At 36.7% G+C, this 16,315-nt stretch overlaps 1 protein-coding gene across 5 annotated transcripts in view; it reads left to right on the top strand.

The window, feature by feature from the left end:
* Positions 1–16,315, top strand: part of LOC150102183 (endoplasmic reticulum membrane-associated RNA degradation protein-like) — a 197,377-nt gene that overhangs the window by 167,743 nt on the left and 13,319 nt on the right. For 4 of the 5 annotated variants that reach the window (XM_090399424.1, XM_090399425.1, XM_090399422.1 and 1 more), the window contains one exon: positions 11,592–11,831. In XM_090399424.1, coding sequence (XP_090255550.1) covers positions 11,592–11,831 — 240 coding nt within the window. Of the gene's footprint in view, positions 1–11,586; positions 11,832–16,315 lie in introns of those variants that run through there. The other variant, XM_090399426.1, reaches the window with a different exon arrangement.

The raw sequence follows: 16,315 nt of genomic DNA, 5'->3' as shown, positions 1-16,315 counted from the left end.
CCTTCTCCCTCCCCACTGCTCTCAAGTTCTGTATTATATTATTTCCATGAGGATGAAATACACATACCGACCACTGAATTTGAACTTTTATTTCATATAAGCATCTTCTTCTTTGAGTGCCATCTCCTATTGGAGGTCGGCAACCATCTTGGCAAATTTTGAGCGAATCTCAGCTATTCTGAGCAGTCTCTCAGAGTTCATACCAGTCCACTGTCTGATATCTGCCAGCCAAGATTTTCTTCGTCTTCCTTGTCCTCTTCTTCCATTTATCTTCCCTTTTATAATCAATTGAAGTATCTTATATTTTTCATTACGAAGTAGGTGACCAAGATATGTAGTTTTCCTTCTTTTTATGGTATCTAAAAGTTCACGTGATTTCCCCATTTGTTCCAGTACTTCCTGATTGGACGTTTTTGCTGTCCATGGGATTTTTAACATTCGTCTGTATAACCACATCTGAAAGGCTTCAAGTCTTTTTATTGATGTTGTCTTCAAGGTCCAGGTTTCTGCACCGTACAGCAATACAGACCATACATAGCATTTAACCATGCGTACTCTAAGCTCTAAGTTTAAACTGCAGTTACACAGTGTTGATTTCATCAAGAGAAAATTTTTTCTTGCCATTTCAATTCTAACTTTTATTTCCATTTCTGGATTGCAATCTTCATTTAACCAGCATCCGAGATATTTAAACTTTGCCACTCTTTCTATTTGTTTCCTATTTAAAGAAAGTGCTAAATTAAGAATTGGTTTCTTACTTATGACCATGAATTTAGTTTTGGTGATATTTATTTTTAATCCCATTTTTTCACTCACTGCATTTATTAGTTCCAAAAGATTTTGAAGATCCTGAATATTGTCAGCCAGAAGAGCTGTATCATCGGCATATCGGATGTTACTGATGATTTCACCATTTACACTAATCCCTTCCTTTCTTTCTTCCAAGACTTTTTGAAATATGGCTTCTGAGTAGATGTTAAAAAGAAGAGGTGACAGCACACATCCTTGCCTTACTCCTCGTTTGATGTTAATGGAGTCTGTAATAATGTCATCAACTTGAACAGATGCCTTTTGGTTCCAATATAAGTTTTCAATGATCCTGATGTCTTTACCATCTAATCCAATTCTTTCTAATAGTACAATCATTTTAGCATGTTGGACTTTGTCAAATGCTTTCTCGAAGTCGATGAAGCAAATGAATATTACCTTGTTTTGGTCAATACATTTTTGAAATAAGATCAGAGAACAGAAAAGGGCCTCTCTTGTTCCCAAGCCATTTCTAAAGCCAAATTGGGTATCACTGATGGTGTCTTCACATTTTCTGTATATTCTTTTTTGAATTATTTTCAGAAACAGTTTGAGAACGTTTAAGTATGCGACTGCCAATTCAAGTCTGCTTCAGTTCCCTATATATAGTTTTGTGAGATATGGGTAGGGAATAGCCTTCATCAAACTTCAGTCAGTTGCTGCACACAAGAAGTTCTGGTTTGTCCATAGAAGCTTTCTGAGATAACAGGCAATCTCGTTACTGACAGATTGTCTTAATATACCTCTTAACCATGCTGCTTGTCTATACCTCTTAGACAAGCAGCATGGGTTATTTTTACACTGATTAAACACCTGTGATATCTCACCTTTTGAGAAACCACTCAGCTCTGCTGTTTTCAAAATTGTCAGCCAGACAGGCACCCACAATAAGCTCTCTATTGACCTCTGAAAGATTTTTTGTTTTTCTCATTCAGATTAATCTAACAGATAAGCTTAGGTGTTGATGATTATTCATGACTTATTTTTCATGGTATTAACAACACCACAAACACTTTTATCAACAAAGATGTTTTATTAACGCTTATATTTCGCTGATTTTCAACTCAGCATCATCAGAGCACAACATACATGTAAACGCGACAGTGAGTGACTGAAACAATATAATTGCAAAAGACAAAAGATCTAAAGTCCTATTTTTGGCACCCTCTAACGAAAAAAAAAAAAAAAAAAAAATTCAGATTAACACTATTGATGATTACCAACCAGGAATGGTTGGTCAATAGTTTTCATTTTATCATTCCCTCCAACCAGTATAGCCACTTAATGATCCTTCAGATTGCTGAACAAAAAATTGCTTTCCAAACTAGGTTGGATACAGTAGATAACTGTATTTAAGTGAAAAATTTTATTTTCCTGTGTGAAACATCCATCCTGCTTATTGGAGATTTCAAGTAAGTGAGTGTTTGAAAAAAAAAAAAAAAAAAATCCATGTTTGGTTTTGAGAAAAGATATTTTACGTAATCTTTTCCAGATTGTGTAAAATACACAAAACACATATACTGACTAAAAGGGATATCATGCTAAGCTTTAACTACATCACAAGTTAAAAAGTACAGTTCTTTTTTGATAAATTCACTTCACTTAACATGCCTCATAATTCATTTTTTGGCAAACTGTTGATTCGGTGATTTGTAGTTTCGGTGAATTGTGATTTTTTGATGAATTGTTGATTTTCATTTAATTGTCTTTTGGTAAATTGTTTTCGATTAATTGCTGATCGATGAATTGTTTTTTTGAGGAACTGTCTTTCAATTAATTGCTTTTTTGATTAATTGTTTTTTCAATAAATTGCCTTTAGGTAAATTGTTGTTCGATAAATTGTCTTTTGATGATTTGCTTTTGGTGAAATTTTCGGATACCTCATTAGCAACACACCCCTCCTCTCCTATCTTGGCTATCTTCCTAAAAATACTGTACCCTTTACATGCAATACCAGTTAGTTTGTCTGATTCTGATAGCCAGTTCTCACTAATGCCTACAATCTGAGGTCCCAATATATTGACCTAGGCAACTCTATCCCTTTGTTGATACTCCTAGCATTTGTGTACAAACATAATAAGCTACCTGCATGTTAATTTGCCTGTAGTCCGCATGACACAGTTAGACCACTTGCAGATGTCTGTTTTTCTCAGTGCCTTATATATGCAGACATTTAATTTTAGTTCTTTCTTTATAGATTATCATAATGAGAGCTATAATCTAGTTATCTGAAATTAACTTTCTGACCAAGCTTTTCTGAATTAGGCACTTGCTAATGTAAATTTTTATATGTGATTATCTTCTAATTCACCTGCTTAATTGGGCGTGCGAAAGAGATTTCTACCTCTAGTTTTGAAATGTACTCATGATTGCATTCCTCATAGATAGTTTCAACCATTTTTCTTGCACTGATTAACCTGCATAACTTTTCAAAGTAATTACTCTAATTATTCTCCATATTTAGAATATTTTGAATTCTATATCATCTTGGATTCCTTTTGTAGAAATCTCTTTTATTTTTCACCTTTTTCATGCAGATTCTAAAACGTTTTTTCCTGTGTTATCTAAAGGCTGGTGTACTAGATTTATTTTTTATAAACTTTGTATGTGATTTCTTATTTTCTTGGTCTGCATCTTAATTTTTTTGAGTCCATCTTTTAACTCTAACAGATAATCTTAGGTGTTGATGGTTATTGATGACTTATTTTTCACAGTATTAACAACACCACAAACACTTTTAACAACAAAGATGTTTTATTAACGCTTATATTTCGCTGATTTTCACCGTGAAAAATAAGTCATGAATAACCATCAACACCTAAGCTTATCTGTTAGATTGAATATTCTGCACGGAGAAGATATTGTTTACAAAGCGCGACAGTTCGGTAAGTTGAAACTGAAATTGTCCAGAAAATTGAACAGGTTAGCCTTCCTTAAACGATGCCGCGACAATGATATAATTCCATCTTTTCTGAAATTCAAAGAAAAGTTGCAATCAGCAAAGGCACATCGTATTTATCGATGGGCGAGTTTAGCGCTTCTTCGAGAACAAATCGCCGCTACTCGCATAGAGCTTAGTAAGCTAAACAGCTCTATCACAGCTCTACAACAAGAACTAATAAACGTGTTAAATCCTGAAATATGGACTCTCCTACAACACATCTCCAAAGTTGCAGCAAAAAACGAATTCACAAAAGTAAAAAGCAAACACCTAAAGAAATTTGAACTCCTACAACAACGCCAGCATACGAAGTCCCGACCTCAACTTCGACGAGACCACGTGGTCGTAAACCTATCATCTGAAACACTCGCTGAAGAAGCCAAGAACGCTCTCAGTCTAGGACATAACTTTGCCGTCACACCCAAACAAATTCCTAAACTAGAAATTATGATGAAAGTAGAACGGGGTATCCACGATCTTCCGCTAGCAATGGCCAACAACGTGCGACTAGATATAGCTAGTATTATAAACAAGGCTAAGCCTCCAAAAAGCAATATGCCACGTAAACAAATAACTGCCCTAAAAAAGTTATATAATAATAAAAATATTATTATTACAAAAGCCGATAAAGGAAATGCAACAGTTATCATGAATAAAGAAGAGTATAACAGAAAAATGCAAGATCTCATATGTGACAGTTCCACATATCAAATTATACATCGAGACCCTACGATGTCTCAAAAGAAAAAAGTCCCGAAAATTACTGAAAAAAGTGACATCATGGCCCAAAGAAATCATCAGGAAAATAAAACCAATTCATGTTAAACCACCCTGTATTTATGGATTACCAAAAATCCACAAAACTAATATTCCCCTACGCCCCATAGTTGATAGCATAGATAGTCCCACATATAAACTGGCCCGGCATTTAGCCAAGTCGCTTGCCCCCCTTAGTGGCAACTCCTCTACTTTTGTAAAAAAATTCATTCCATTTCAAAACACTGGTTAAAAATCTAATCCTAAAAGATTCAGACATAATGGTTAGTTTCGATGTCACCTCCTTATTTACCAATGTACCACTTATAGACACTCTTGATTTAATCAAGTCTAAATTTCCCCCAGATATTTTTGAATTATTTCGATTTACCATGAATGCAGGTTACTTTACATGGAGGGGGGGGAAATTCTACAAACAGATTAATGGTACTGCTATGGGTTCCCCCCTCTCTCCCCCATTAGCAAATTTTTACATGGAACACTTTGAAAACAAAGTACTTACCACAGCTACATACAAGCCACAAGTGTGGTTACGCTATGTAGATGATGTGTTTGCCATCTGGCCCCATGGACAAAACACTTTGGATGCTTTTGTCACCTACCTAAACAGCCAACATTCACTTCACAGTAGAAAAAGAATCAAATAACTGTTTACCATTTCTTGACACATTAGTCACCCGCCTTTCAGATGGTGCATTATCTTTTTCTATTTACAGAAAGCCTACACACACAGGAAGATACCAATATAAACAATCACATCATCATCCAGTCCAACAATACGGCATTTTAAAAACACTTACCCACAGAGCCAGAGCCATTTGTTCTAACGATACAGCTCTGACCACTGAACTCCAATACCTGTGCCATACGTTCTTAGCCAACGGCTACAATCCCTACAAAATAGATAAAATACTACATAGGCCCATTACTCTGCCCTCCCCTAATACACAAGAATACAACATGACCATTTCTATTCCCTATATCAGAGGTACATTGGAAAAGATAGCCAAAGTATTGTTGAAACATGGTGTTCGCACCACTTTCAAACTTCATGTCAAGCTTGCAACTCTGATCCGCTCACCTAAGGATAAACTTCACTCTTTAGCACACCCAGGAGTGTATGAAGTTCCATGTGACTGTGATTTGGTCTATTATGGGCAAACAGGAAGATCAGTGAACATCCGCCTGGAAGAACATGAAAGATACATTTGCTACTATTACTATGGCAAATCGGGATTGGTAGGCCACGCTTTGGACACTCCTTCACACAGGATTAGATGGAGGAAAACGAATGTGCTATTTAGGAGTCGTTGTAGATCTGAAAGATTATTTTTTGAGTCAGCAATGGCTTTGAAGAATTCTCCCAACCTTAACAAATATGGTTGCATTAATTTGCCAAAAATTTGGGAGACAATTATCCTAAGAAAAACTCCTGGATAACTGCTGTGTTTTTTTTTTTTTCCTTCGTTAGAGGCCGCCAAAAATAGGACTTTAGATCTTTTGTCTTTTGCAATTATATTCTTTCACTCACTCACTGTCGTGTTTACATGTGTGTTGTGCTCTGATGATGCTGAGTTGAAAATCAGCGAAATATAAGCGTTAATAAAACATCTTTGTTGTTAAAAGTGTTTGTGGTGTTGTTAATACCGTGAAAAATAAGTCATGAATAACCATCTTTTAACTGTTGATGTCTTCTCTCTTTGCAGGTAACCTCATCACCTGCTTCCATGATTAAGTCTTCGGAATTTTCTTTAGAATTATGAACCAAATGAGTCTGCAGTTCATATCTGAAATCTGTTGAGTTTCGATTTTTTTTTAGCGCATTTTTCTTTATAGTGAAATACAGTCAGTTCTCACTGTAACAAACTACTGAAAGTCCTGACCAAAGCCTTGTAAGTACAGTACTATGATAAAAGAAATTCATTATAGCCAACTATATGACAAACTATTCCTGAGGTCACAAATTTGCTGTAGTGAGAGTCAGCTGTACTAATTTTTATTGCTGCTTATGACAACTATATGACAAACTATTCCTGAGGTCACAAATTTGCTGTAGTGAGAGTCAGCTGTACTAATTTTTATTGCTGCTTAGAACCATGATAGATGGTGATGATTTCCTATTTGAAATTTGTACGTATAGTGTAGGGGTTCTCAGCCTGTGATATGCTCCTCCTTGGGGGGGATTTTTGAGGGTACCGCCGTGAGAGCTCAAAAGTCGCTATTTCTGGTAACAGAGTCACTAAGTTGGCAATACTGATACTGTGCAACCATCTCATTGATTACCCAGTGAAATGTTTATAATTTTATAATATTTGTTAAATTGTTTATGTCACTCTTTGTGTTTATCGATATATTTAATTTATGAATACAAAATTTAATGTGTGTGTATATGTATATATACAGGGTGTCCCAAAATTCACGCAAGAAGTAATTTTGATAGAAAACACAAGGTTTTAATTAAAAATTGTAATTTCTTATTGATTCATAAAGTATACAGTATAGGATTATGCATGGAATAGCATATCGGGTAAATGGCCTCCACGGCTTTGCTGGCACATATGCACTCTTTTGTCGAAATTTTCCATGACCATTTTGCATAAATGTGGCTGAATTTCGTTGATACAGCGCTCAATTTCCTCCTTCAAGACGTGGGTGGTCTTGGGCTTGTTGGCATAAACCTTAGACTTCAAAAAACCACAAAGAAAAAAGTCCAACGCCGTTAAGTCACATGATCTGGGCAGCCAATTCTGATCACCTAAACGGGAAATTACACAACCAGGAAATGACTCATGCAGTAATTGAATTGTTTCTCGGGCTGTATGGCATGTGGCACTGTCTTGTTGAAACCACATGTCGTCCACATCCATATCTTGCAATTTAGGCACAAAAAACTAGTTTATCATGTCTCAATAGCGAGCACCATTAACTGTTATTGCCGTACCAGCTGCATTTTCGAAGAAGAATGGACCAATGATGCCTCCAGCCCAAAATCCGCACCAAACAGTGACACGTTGTGGATGCATTTGTTTCTCAACAATCACTCATGGATTTCCTGAACCCCAAATGCAACAATTTTGTCGATTAACGAAGCCATCAAGATGAAAATGAGCCTCATCGCTGAAGATGATTTTGTTTGAAAAATAAGCATCCACTTGTTGTTGTTCCATAATCCATTCGACGAACTCTCTTCGCTGTGTGTGGTCAGTAGGCTTAAGTTCTTGAGTCAGTTGAACTTTGTAAGCATAAAGATGCAAATCTTTCGTGAGAATACGCTGTAGAGAGCTTCTCAAAATGCCCAATTCAAGACCACGGTGCCGAATTGATGTTCTTGGACTCTCAGCAACACTCTCACGAACTGCTTCGATGTTTTCTGTTGAACGACTTGTTGAAAGACAGCCAGAGTGTATAAGATCACTAATTGATCCAGTTTCCTTGAATTTTTTAATTAATCTTTTCACAGTTGATGAAGTTAAATCACTATTCCGACCATATTTTGTACGAAAATTGTGAACTGTAGCTGCCAAACCTTCATTAATTTTAAAATATTGCTCAACAATGAAAATGCGTTGTTCTTTCGTGTAGCGCTCCATTTTTAATAACCCTGAACAGTCAGCTGTAACGCTGTCTTTTTTTTCTCGTTGGCAACACTTTACTGCACAAATGGCGCTAAATTTAAATCTTGTGTGAATTTTGGGACACCCTTTATATATAAAACTATAGTATGAAAATGGGAATAAAATAAAACATATATATATATATATATGTATATTTATTTACAGAGTAATTGACTCAGTTAAATGACATGTTTATAATTATTAACTGACTTAAACACCGAGAAAAAATACAAGAGATTTAATAAAGTTTCACTAATAGTTTCATCGGAAATGCCGACTTCGTCAAGTGAATACAGTACCATGGAGAAAACAACATCTTAAAAATATATTGTACTTTAGACAAAACAGAGTTTAGAACAAGTAGTGGTTGTGTTTGAAATTGAGTCCAAGCATTAGTTCTGGCATGAAGCACTGTGCATGTAAATGATATCACGAGTGCGCCAAAACTGGATTACAGTGCTATGTGAATCGGGCAGGCTGTAACTGAGATTGCTGTTTAGATGGGCAGGGTCAAGAGCTATTTCTTTGGATTCCAAGATACGTTTTTCTAATTCGTCAGAGCGTTTATGGATGTTTGAAGTTGAGTTCCGGTCTATTTGTTGTTGTCATCCTTCAACATTGCTATTGGCTGAGAATAAAACTTGGCTGGATAGGCATTAGCAGGGACTCTGTTATAAGAACTGTCGTGTTGGTGTTCTTCTAGGCGGAGAGAGAGAGATGTACTTTTCTGTCTGGCAATATTATGGTTTGCCACAACTGCAAATGATTTTGTATACTCCTGGGTGTATACAATTTAATACACACATTAAATTTCTTCAGGATTTTCGCTAGTTTAGGAGAAAGAGAACTTATATACGGTAAGGAGGTTGGGTTTGAGTTATCTTTACTACTATGTTGATTATGTACACTAAGATGATTATAGATATTTTTAGGAGAGTAATCATTATTTAAGAAAGTCCTTTTGAGGTAACTAAGTTCTTGTTGAAGTTCTTCTTCTGGCAACAAGGATCTCACCTGATGAGCTAGTGTGGAAATAATTCCTAATTTCTGAGGAGGGGTAGTGGGGAGACGAAGCATGTAGGTATCTATCAGTGTGTGTTGGCTTTCTAAAGATAGAAATCTTGAGACCATCCATTGTTCTAGTAAGTTTTATATCTAGAAAAGCTAAAACAACATTAACTTCTGGTTTGGATGTGAAGTTTATATACACCATACACCACTGGTATAGTGTATACATTGAGCCTCTGTAACTGTCAGTTTCAATAATGCCCTTCAGTTGGAAAGACTGGGGTTGAATTCTTTCTAGAACACGAAGAACCTTTATCAGGCCTTTTCAAGTGAAGGTGAGCTAGCTGGACTCATACAGAGGTGAAAAGTTTTTTTTTCTCCCAGAAACTTGGGTCTATCATACAGACACACCAGCCATGAGAACACTCACAATTTTATAAAGTATACTTATAAGTGTAGTGCTAACCACCTTATCTTGGAATCATAGATACAAAATCCAAGGATTTTAGACAGTTAAGACCTATAGAATAAGATAGTATACGCTTTTATATGTAATTCTGAAATTCTAAATTATTTCCCCCCCCCCCATTTATCATTTTTGTGTTAGGTTTAATGGCTTTACATGACCAAGTAACTTGGCTTCTTTAAAATCTACTTAAAACTCAGACAAGACAAGGCAGTTTAATCAATCCTATCTGCATTATTATTATTATTATTCAGGCCTCCATGGAGTCAAAAGACTTATCGTGGGAGGTCCTTCCTAAGAAACACAAAGTCTATCAAGGGGAGGTCCCCCACCCTAAGAAACACAAAGTCTATCATACCACTCCTTAAACCCATTGACCATTCTCACTCTCACCACTCCATCAGGCAATGCATTCCATGGTTCAACCACCATGCAAAGAAACCACTCCTCACCCTCTTGCTCACGGTTTCCTTTTGTAACTTCCAGGGATGGCCCCTTGTCATGACTCCTTCCCGCTGTTCAACCAAGCGAAAGAACTCCCCAGTGTCAACCCTGTAACCACCTCTCAACAGTTTAAAAGTCTCAATTATATCACCCCTCCTTCTTCTATCCACCAAACTGTGCAGTCCACACTCCCTCAGCCAATCCTCATAACTAACATTGTGCAGTCCTGACACCATCTTTGTTATCTGCCTTTGTACCCTTTCCACAGTTAATTTATCCCCTTCAAATCCTGGGGACCAGATCTGAGAACAATAGTCTAAGTGTGGTCCGATCAGAGTCTTATACAACGGAATGATGACCATTTTATCTCTGCAGGTCAGTGTCCTTCTCATTATTGCTGCAATCCTCTGTGTTACCTTCACTACCTTTGCAATATGTCCCCTAAATTTCAGGTTTCTATCAATCATCAAACCCAGATCTCTTGTCTCTCCTACTTCCTCCAGTTTAATTCCTCCCATAGAATATGCAGCATTCCATTGATGTGTCCCAAACCTCAAGACCTTACATTTTGCTGCATTAAACCGATACCCCTATTCATTTGCTCATCTATCTAGCTTATTCAAATCCTCTTGCAGGGCTACCACATCTGCACTATTACTAATAATCCTTTCCAGCTTCACATCATCTGCAAACAACTGAATATCCTCTTGCAATCCACTGACAATGTCACTGATATAAAGGTTAAACAATATAGGTCCCAGTACTTAGCCCTGTGGGACCCCACTTGTAACCCTCTACCTTCTTGAAACTGTCCCACCATACACAACTCTTTGATACCTATTGGACAGCCAATCCTGAGTCCAATTGACCAATCTGACATCCAGAGCCATGTGCTGCAACTTAAATATCAGCTTATCATGTGGCACCCTGTCAAATGCCTTTGCTAAGTCTAAGAAAGTGGCAGTATATGCCTTTCCCTCATCTAATGCTCTTGTAACTTTATTATAAAAGGCTAGCATATTGCTAAAACAAGAGCACCCCTTCACAAATCCATGTTGACTCTCATAGATAACATTACCCTCATCTGCCGTGGCTGTCAGCTGTGTTTGTTCTTCTGGCCAGTTTGCTTGTTCTGAAGGATTAAAAACTTGAGTTTTTAGGTTCCTACACCAACCCACCAGCACCATAAATGAGACAAGCTATCTCATCCTTGGCTGAAAAGCCCTGATAAAAGTTCTTTGTATTCTAGACAGGATTCAAACCCAGGTCTTTCCAACCAAAGAACATTATTGAAACCAACTAAACTACATAGGCTTTAATTTTTCACTAAACAAATATATTTCAGTCACTGCTGCAATGTAAATTACTTGTTGTTGTATGCATTCTTGATCATCTTAGTGAATGAACTTTATATACATATAAAGTATACAATAACTTCTTTCTGCATATATCATATCTGTAGAAAGAAGTCATTGTATACTTTAAGAGATTTTTTAATATGAAATAAAAGTTATTTATTTTTTCCCCAGCGCAGCTTAATTTTATCTGCAGCGAGTTTAGAGAGGATATCTTCTGTCATACAATGCTGGCACCCATACACAATATATAATCCAAAAAGGGAATTAGAAATTTTAACATTACTGCGGCAAATATGTTCTCATGCAACAGTAGTAGTACATCAAGTGCACAATGCAGTGAGCAGCCGGTGTGTCATGTGGAAAGAGAAAAAACTACGTTCAAGACAGAGAGCAAATTACATCAGATTAATAAATAGGTAAAGTAATAGCATCACTTTTGCTTTTATAACTTATGAGATAATGAAGAGCTGTTAATATCTTGAAGCTGAAGAAGATAAAAAAAAATTTTCCTCAGAATTGGTTTATAATTTTTTTTCTCTTTAAAATCTTAATCTTGCGAGGATAGCACTTGTTAAAATATATAGTACAGGAATTAACTACATGTATTGTAATTAAAATTACTTTAATGTACTGTAAGTAAAATTGCTTTAAATCAGGGGTCTTCAATGCATGGCCCATGGAGCTCTTTGCCATGGCCTGTCGGCCATTTTCAAAAAATAACTACACTTGGTCGTCGACTTACGACCGACTTCTGTTCTGGCTGACAGGTCATAAGTCGATCTGGTCGTATATCGGCCATATATTTATTAACAGTATTCTTTAACCTTTCTAATCTTTTTATCATCTTTATAATTTATTTTTATAATCTTTTAAATTTATAATTATGTATATTTTACATAATGTGAAAAATAATGCTGTACATACTGTACTGTAAACACAAAAATACAATCTAAGATTAATGTAAAAATTAATACAAATGAAATTTACAAAATCAATTTTTAATCTTTGCTTGTGCTGGATTGTGGATCGTCAGGGTCATGTTCTTGGGTTGAGGTAGGAGATGTTCTCTTGATGAGGAACATGCTGAGCTTTGTTTGAACAGTTTGTTTCTTTTGTCTTCATATATCTCATGATAAGAACGCACAGCATCTTGAATGATACGTTCGACCTTTGTGAATCGTTCAACATTAGGGTCCATTGCTTCAAAACTGGTGAGAGCTTTATTCAGTTGCAAAAAAGAATCTGATAAACTCTTTGCAGTGAATTTCTTTTCTGGCTCCTCCTCTTCTTCTTTCTCTTCTTCCTCTCTCGCTTTTTCTTCTGACACTCTCTGTGCTTCCAATTCAATCAACTCTTCATCGGAAAATTCTTTTATTTCACAATCTAGCAACTCCTCTACGTCTTCTATTTCACATTCTAATTTAAGATTTTTTGCAAGTTTAACTATTTTTCTGCAATCACTTCCAGTTCCTCTCCTTTTTTCAAATCCTTCAAATGTATTCGCATAACATTTTAGACACTTATTTCCAATTCCCGACATACAATTCTTTGTTACACATTCCCATGCAGTCGAAATATTCTCCATACACTGAAGAATGTTGTACTGCTTCCAAAAGTCTTACAAAGATAAATCAGCATCAGAATACTTCGATGACTTGTGTGAATGTCGTTCTGAGATAGTGAGCCTTGAATGCTGGAATAGCACTCTGATCCATGGGTTGAATGAGAGCGGTTGTGTTAGGTGGCATAAAAACTAACTCTAACATCATGTTGAAGGTCATCCAGATGAGCAGGGTGGCCAGGAGCATTGTCCATAATCAATAAAATGTTGAAAGGGATACCTCTCTCCGCACAATATTCACGAGCCTGGGGAATAAAGCAGTTCATGAACCAGTCTTCGAACAGTGCTTGAGTCATCCAAGCTTTAGGGTTTGAATGGTAGTAAACGGGCAGTGTGTGCTTGTTGATGTGCTTAAATGCACGAGGGTTTTCTGAACGATAAATGAGAAAAGGCTTCAGCTTAAAACCTGCGGCATTCCCACCAAGCAACAAAGTCAACCGATCCTCAAAAGCTTTGAATCCTGTCATCCTTTTTGCTTCTTGTGTGTATGTACGTACGATTAGGCATGCGTTTCCATTGCAAGCCGGTTTCATCTACGTTAAATATTTGTTCCGGTAGATATCCTTCTTCTTTGATTAAAGAGTCAAAACTATCAATGAATTTTTGGGCTTCATCTTCATCTGCACTTCCTGCTTCTTCTGTGACACGTACATTATGCAAAGCAAATCTTTTTTTAAAATGCTTAAACCATCCAGTACTAGCCTGAAAATCTGTGTAATTGTCTTTGTCGTGTGAATTTAAACTCTGAAACAGACTTCTAGCCTTCGCTTGCACTGTGCAAAGGCTCATGGGTGAATTTTTCTGTATTAAATCTTCTATCCACATAAACAACAATTTCTCCATTTCATGGATGGGTCCCTGTCGTTGTTTGGTTAAAATTGTAGACTTCATAGGTGCGGAAACTTTCACAGCTTCCCGAATTCTTTCTTTGTCCTTAAGTATCGTCGATACCGTGGAATGTGATAACTTCAAGTCACGTGTTATCGTATTCATTTTCTTTCCACCTTCATACTTCTGGATAACTTTCACTTTACATTCTTAATCAGTAGTTTTCCTTGACTTCTTAGCTGGCGTATTGTAGATGAAGGCATTTTCCTTCACTAGACATTTTATGGGTAATATTTCAGTAGAATTTTAATTAATACACTACACGCAACAGATACTTGAAAGCGACTGAGTGTATGTGAGAGATAGTTATCGTACGATAACTATCATATCCCATAGTTATCGTATGTGCAGCTGCTCGATTTATTATTAATTTATTCATTAATTAATTTTTTTTTTGTGGTCGTAAGTGCAGACGGTTGTAAGTCAACGACCAGGTGTACTTAACATTAAAACACGATTAAATAAAAAATAATTTCAATGAAGCCCACGGACCACTAAGCTATACTGCAGTATTTATAATTGTAAGATGCTTTCCAGATTCACAAGGAACTCTGTACATTTGATGCTTTACAAAAAATCTTATAAAAATAAATATTAAATAGACATGCTTCTTCAGTCATCTACCATTGCCAAGCAGTACTTAAGTACTAGTACTAACATTGCAGGTAGATGGCTGAAGCAGTAGTTCATTCGAGTGCGCTGTCTGGTGCCTTCCAGATACATCTCGATACTTCGTTATTTTCATATACCGTAAATACAAGAGGATCTCATCCACAGTCAGTCGTGAGCAGTGTGATATTCATGTATAAGTGCATGCAGGTTTGTCATGTCAGCCATAGTCTATTGTGGTTTTATATTGCCAGACTTTTTTCATTAGTGTGAGACATATTCAGTGAATAATAACCGTTACACTGACATTTTGGATCATTTTTTGGGTTCACCTTCCATCACTATGCCATCTACAAGTAAAAAGCACAAATCAAGTGATTCTTGTCTTGTTTAATTTGTCATGAGTCAGTGTCAGTATCAAAAAAATACAATATAAAATGACACTATGAGACAAAGCATGCATTAAATTTCGATCACCTTCAAGGGCAGCTTCATGTGGACAAAGTGAACTGTCTCCAAATTGATTTAAAATGCCAGCAGGGTACATTTAAAAGGCAGAGAGAAGAGAGCAAAGCGTGTATCAAAGTAAGTTATGTAATAGCTGAAAAAATTGCTAAAAAATCAAAAGCCTTCATGGATGGCAAGTTTGTGAAAGAGTGTCTCATCGCTGCTGGGGATATTCTGTGCCCAAATAATAAGGAAGTGTTTAAAAAACCGAGTTTGTCTCGGGTAACTGTAACACAACGTGTCGAAGATCTTGCCATTGACATTGAAGGAACTTTAAAAAAACAGTTGTTCGAATTTACGTTATATTCACTTGCTTTAGATGAGAGCACGGATGTGAAGGATACAGCACAACTGGCTATCTTTGTCCATGGCATTGATCAACAATTCAATGTGGCAGAAGAACTGCTAGTGCTCATATCTATGAAGGGAACGATGAAAGGATATTCTTGAAGCCGCCAAGAAAATGCTCCAGCGTTTCAACCTCAGCTTAACGAACGTCGAGGGTGTGGTAACTGATGGTGCCCCTGCTATGGTGGAAAAGAATGAAGGGTTTGTTGCGCTGCTACGGAAAGAATCGGAACTAGAAGGAAAAGATTTTGTCCATTACCACTGTTTAATCCACCAGGAGAATATTGTGCGCAAAACTATTGGATTTGAGAATGTCATGAAAGTTATTGTGACTGTCGTCAACATTATTAGGGCAAGAGGATTGAATCGTCCTCAATTCCAAGAGTTTTTGACCAAAGAGTGCAAAGCAGATCACAGTGATGTGGTTTATTATAGTGATGTGCATTGGTTGAGCAGAGGGAAGGTTCTTAAAAGAGTCTTTGACTTAAGGAGCAAAATACAGCAGTTCATGCAAACCAAGGAATCCGATTACGGAATTTAACCATCTGAAGTGGATGACAGACTTTGCCTTTGTGACCGACATCTCGTTGCTTATGAATGACCTAAATATGTGGCTACAATCCAAAGATCAACTGGTGCACACTCTGTTTGATCACATCAAAGCTTTTGTGGCCAAGCTCAAACTTTGGGGGAGACAACTCACAAAAATGTACTTAACTCATTTTCAGCTTCTCGGAGACAAACTGTCCATCTCTTGATGAATACGCTACAAAATTAGCCTTCTTGCGAAGTGAGTTTGAAGAGAGATTTAGTGATTTTCATAACCAACAGTCTTCTTTAGATTTATTTTCAATGCCATTCAGTGTCAATGCTGCCGAAATGCTAGGCTCAGTACAAATGGAGCTGCTTGAACTCCAAAACAACTCT

Source organism: Typopeltis vanoorti, chromosome 10 (assembly GCF_054136105.1).
Source record: "Typopeltis vanoorti isolate ZY-2024b chromosome 10, IOZ_Tvanoo_1.0, whole genome shotgun sequence".
NCBI classification, from domain to species: Eukaryota; Metazoa; Arthropoda; class Arachnida; order Uropygi; family Thelyphonidae; genus Typopeltis; species Typopeltis vanoorti.
This window is presented reverse-complemented; position numbering and strand designations above follow the sequence as displayed.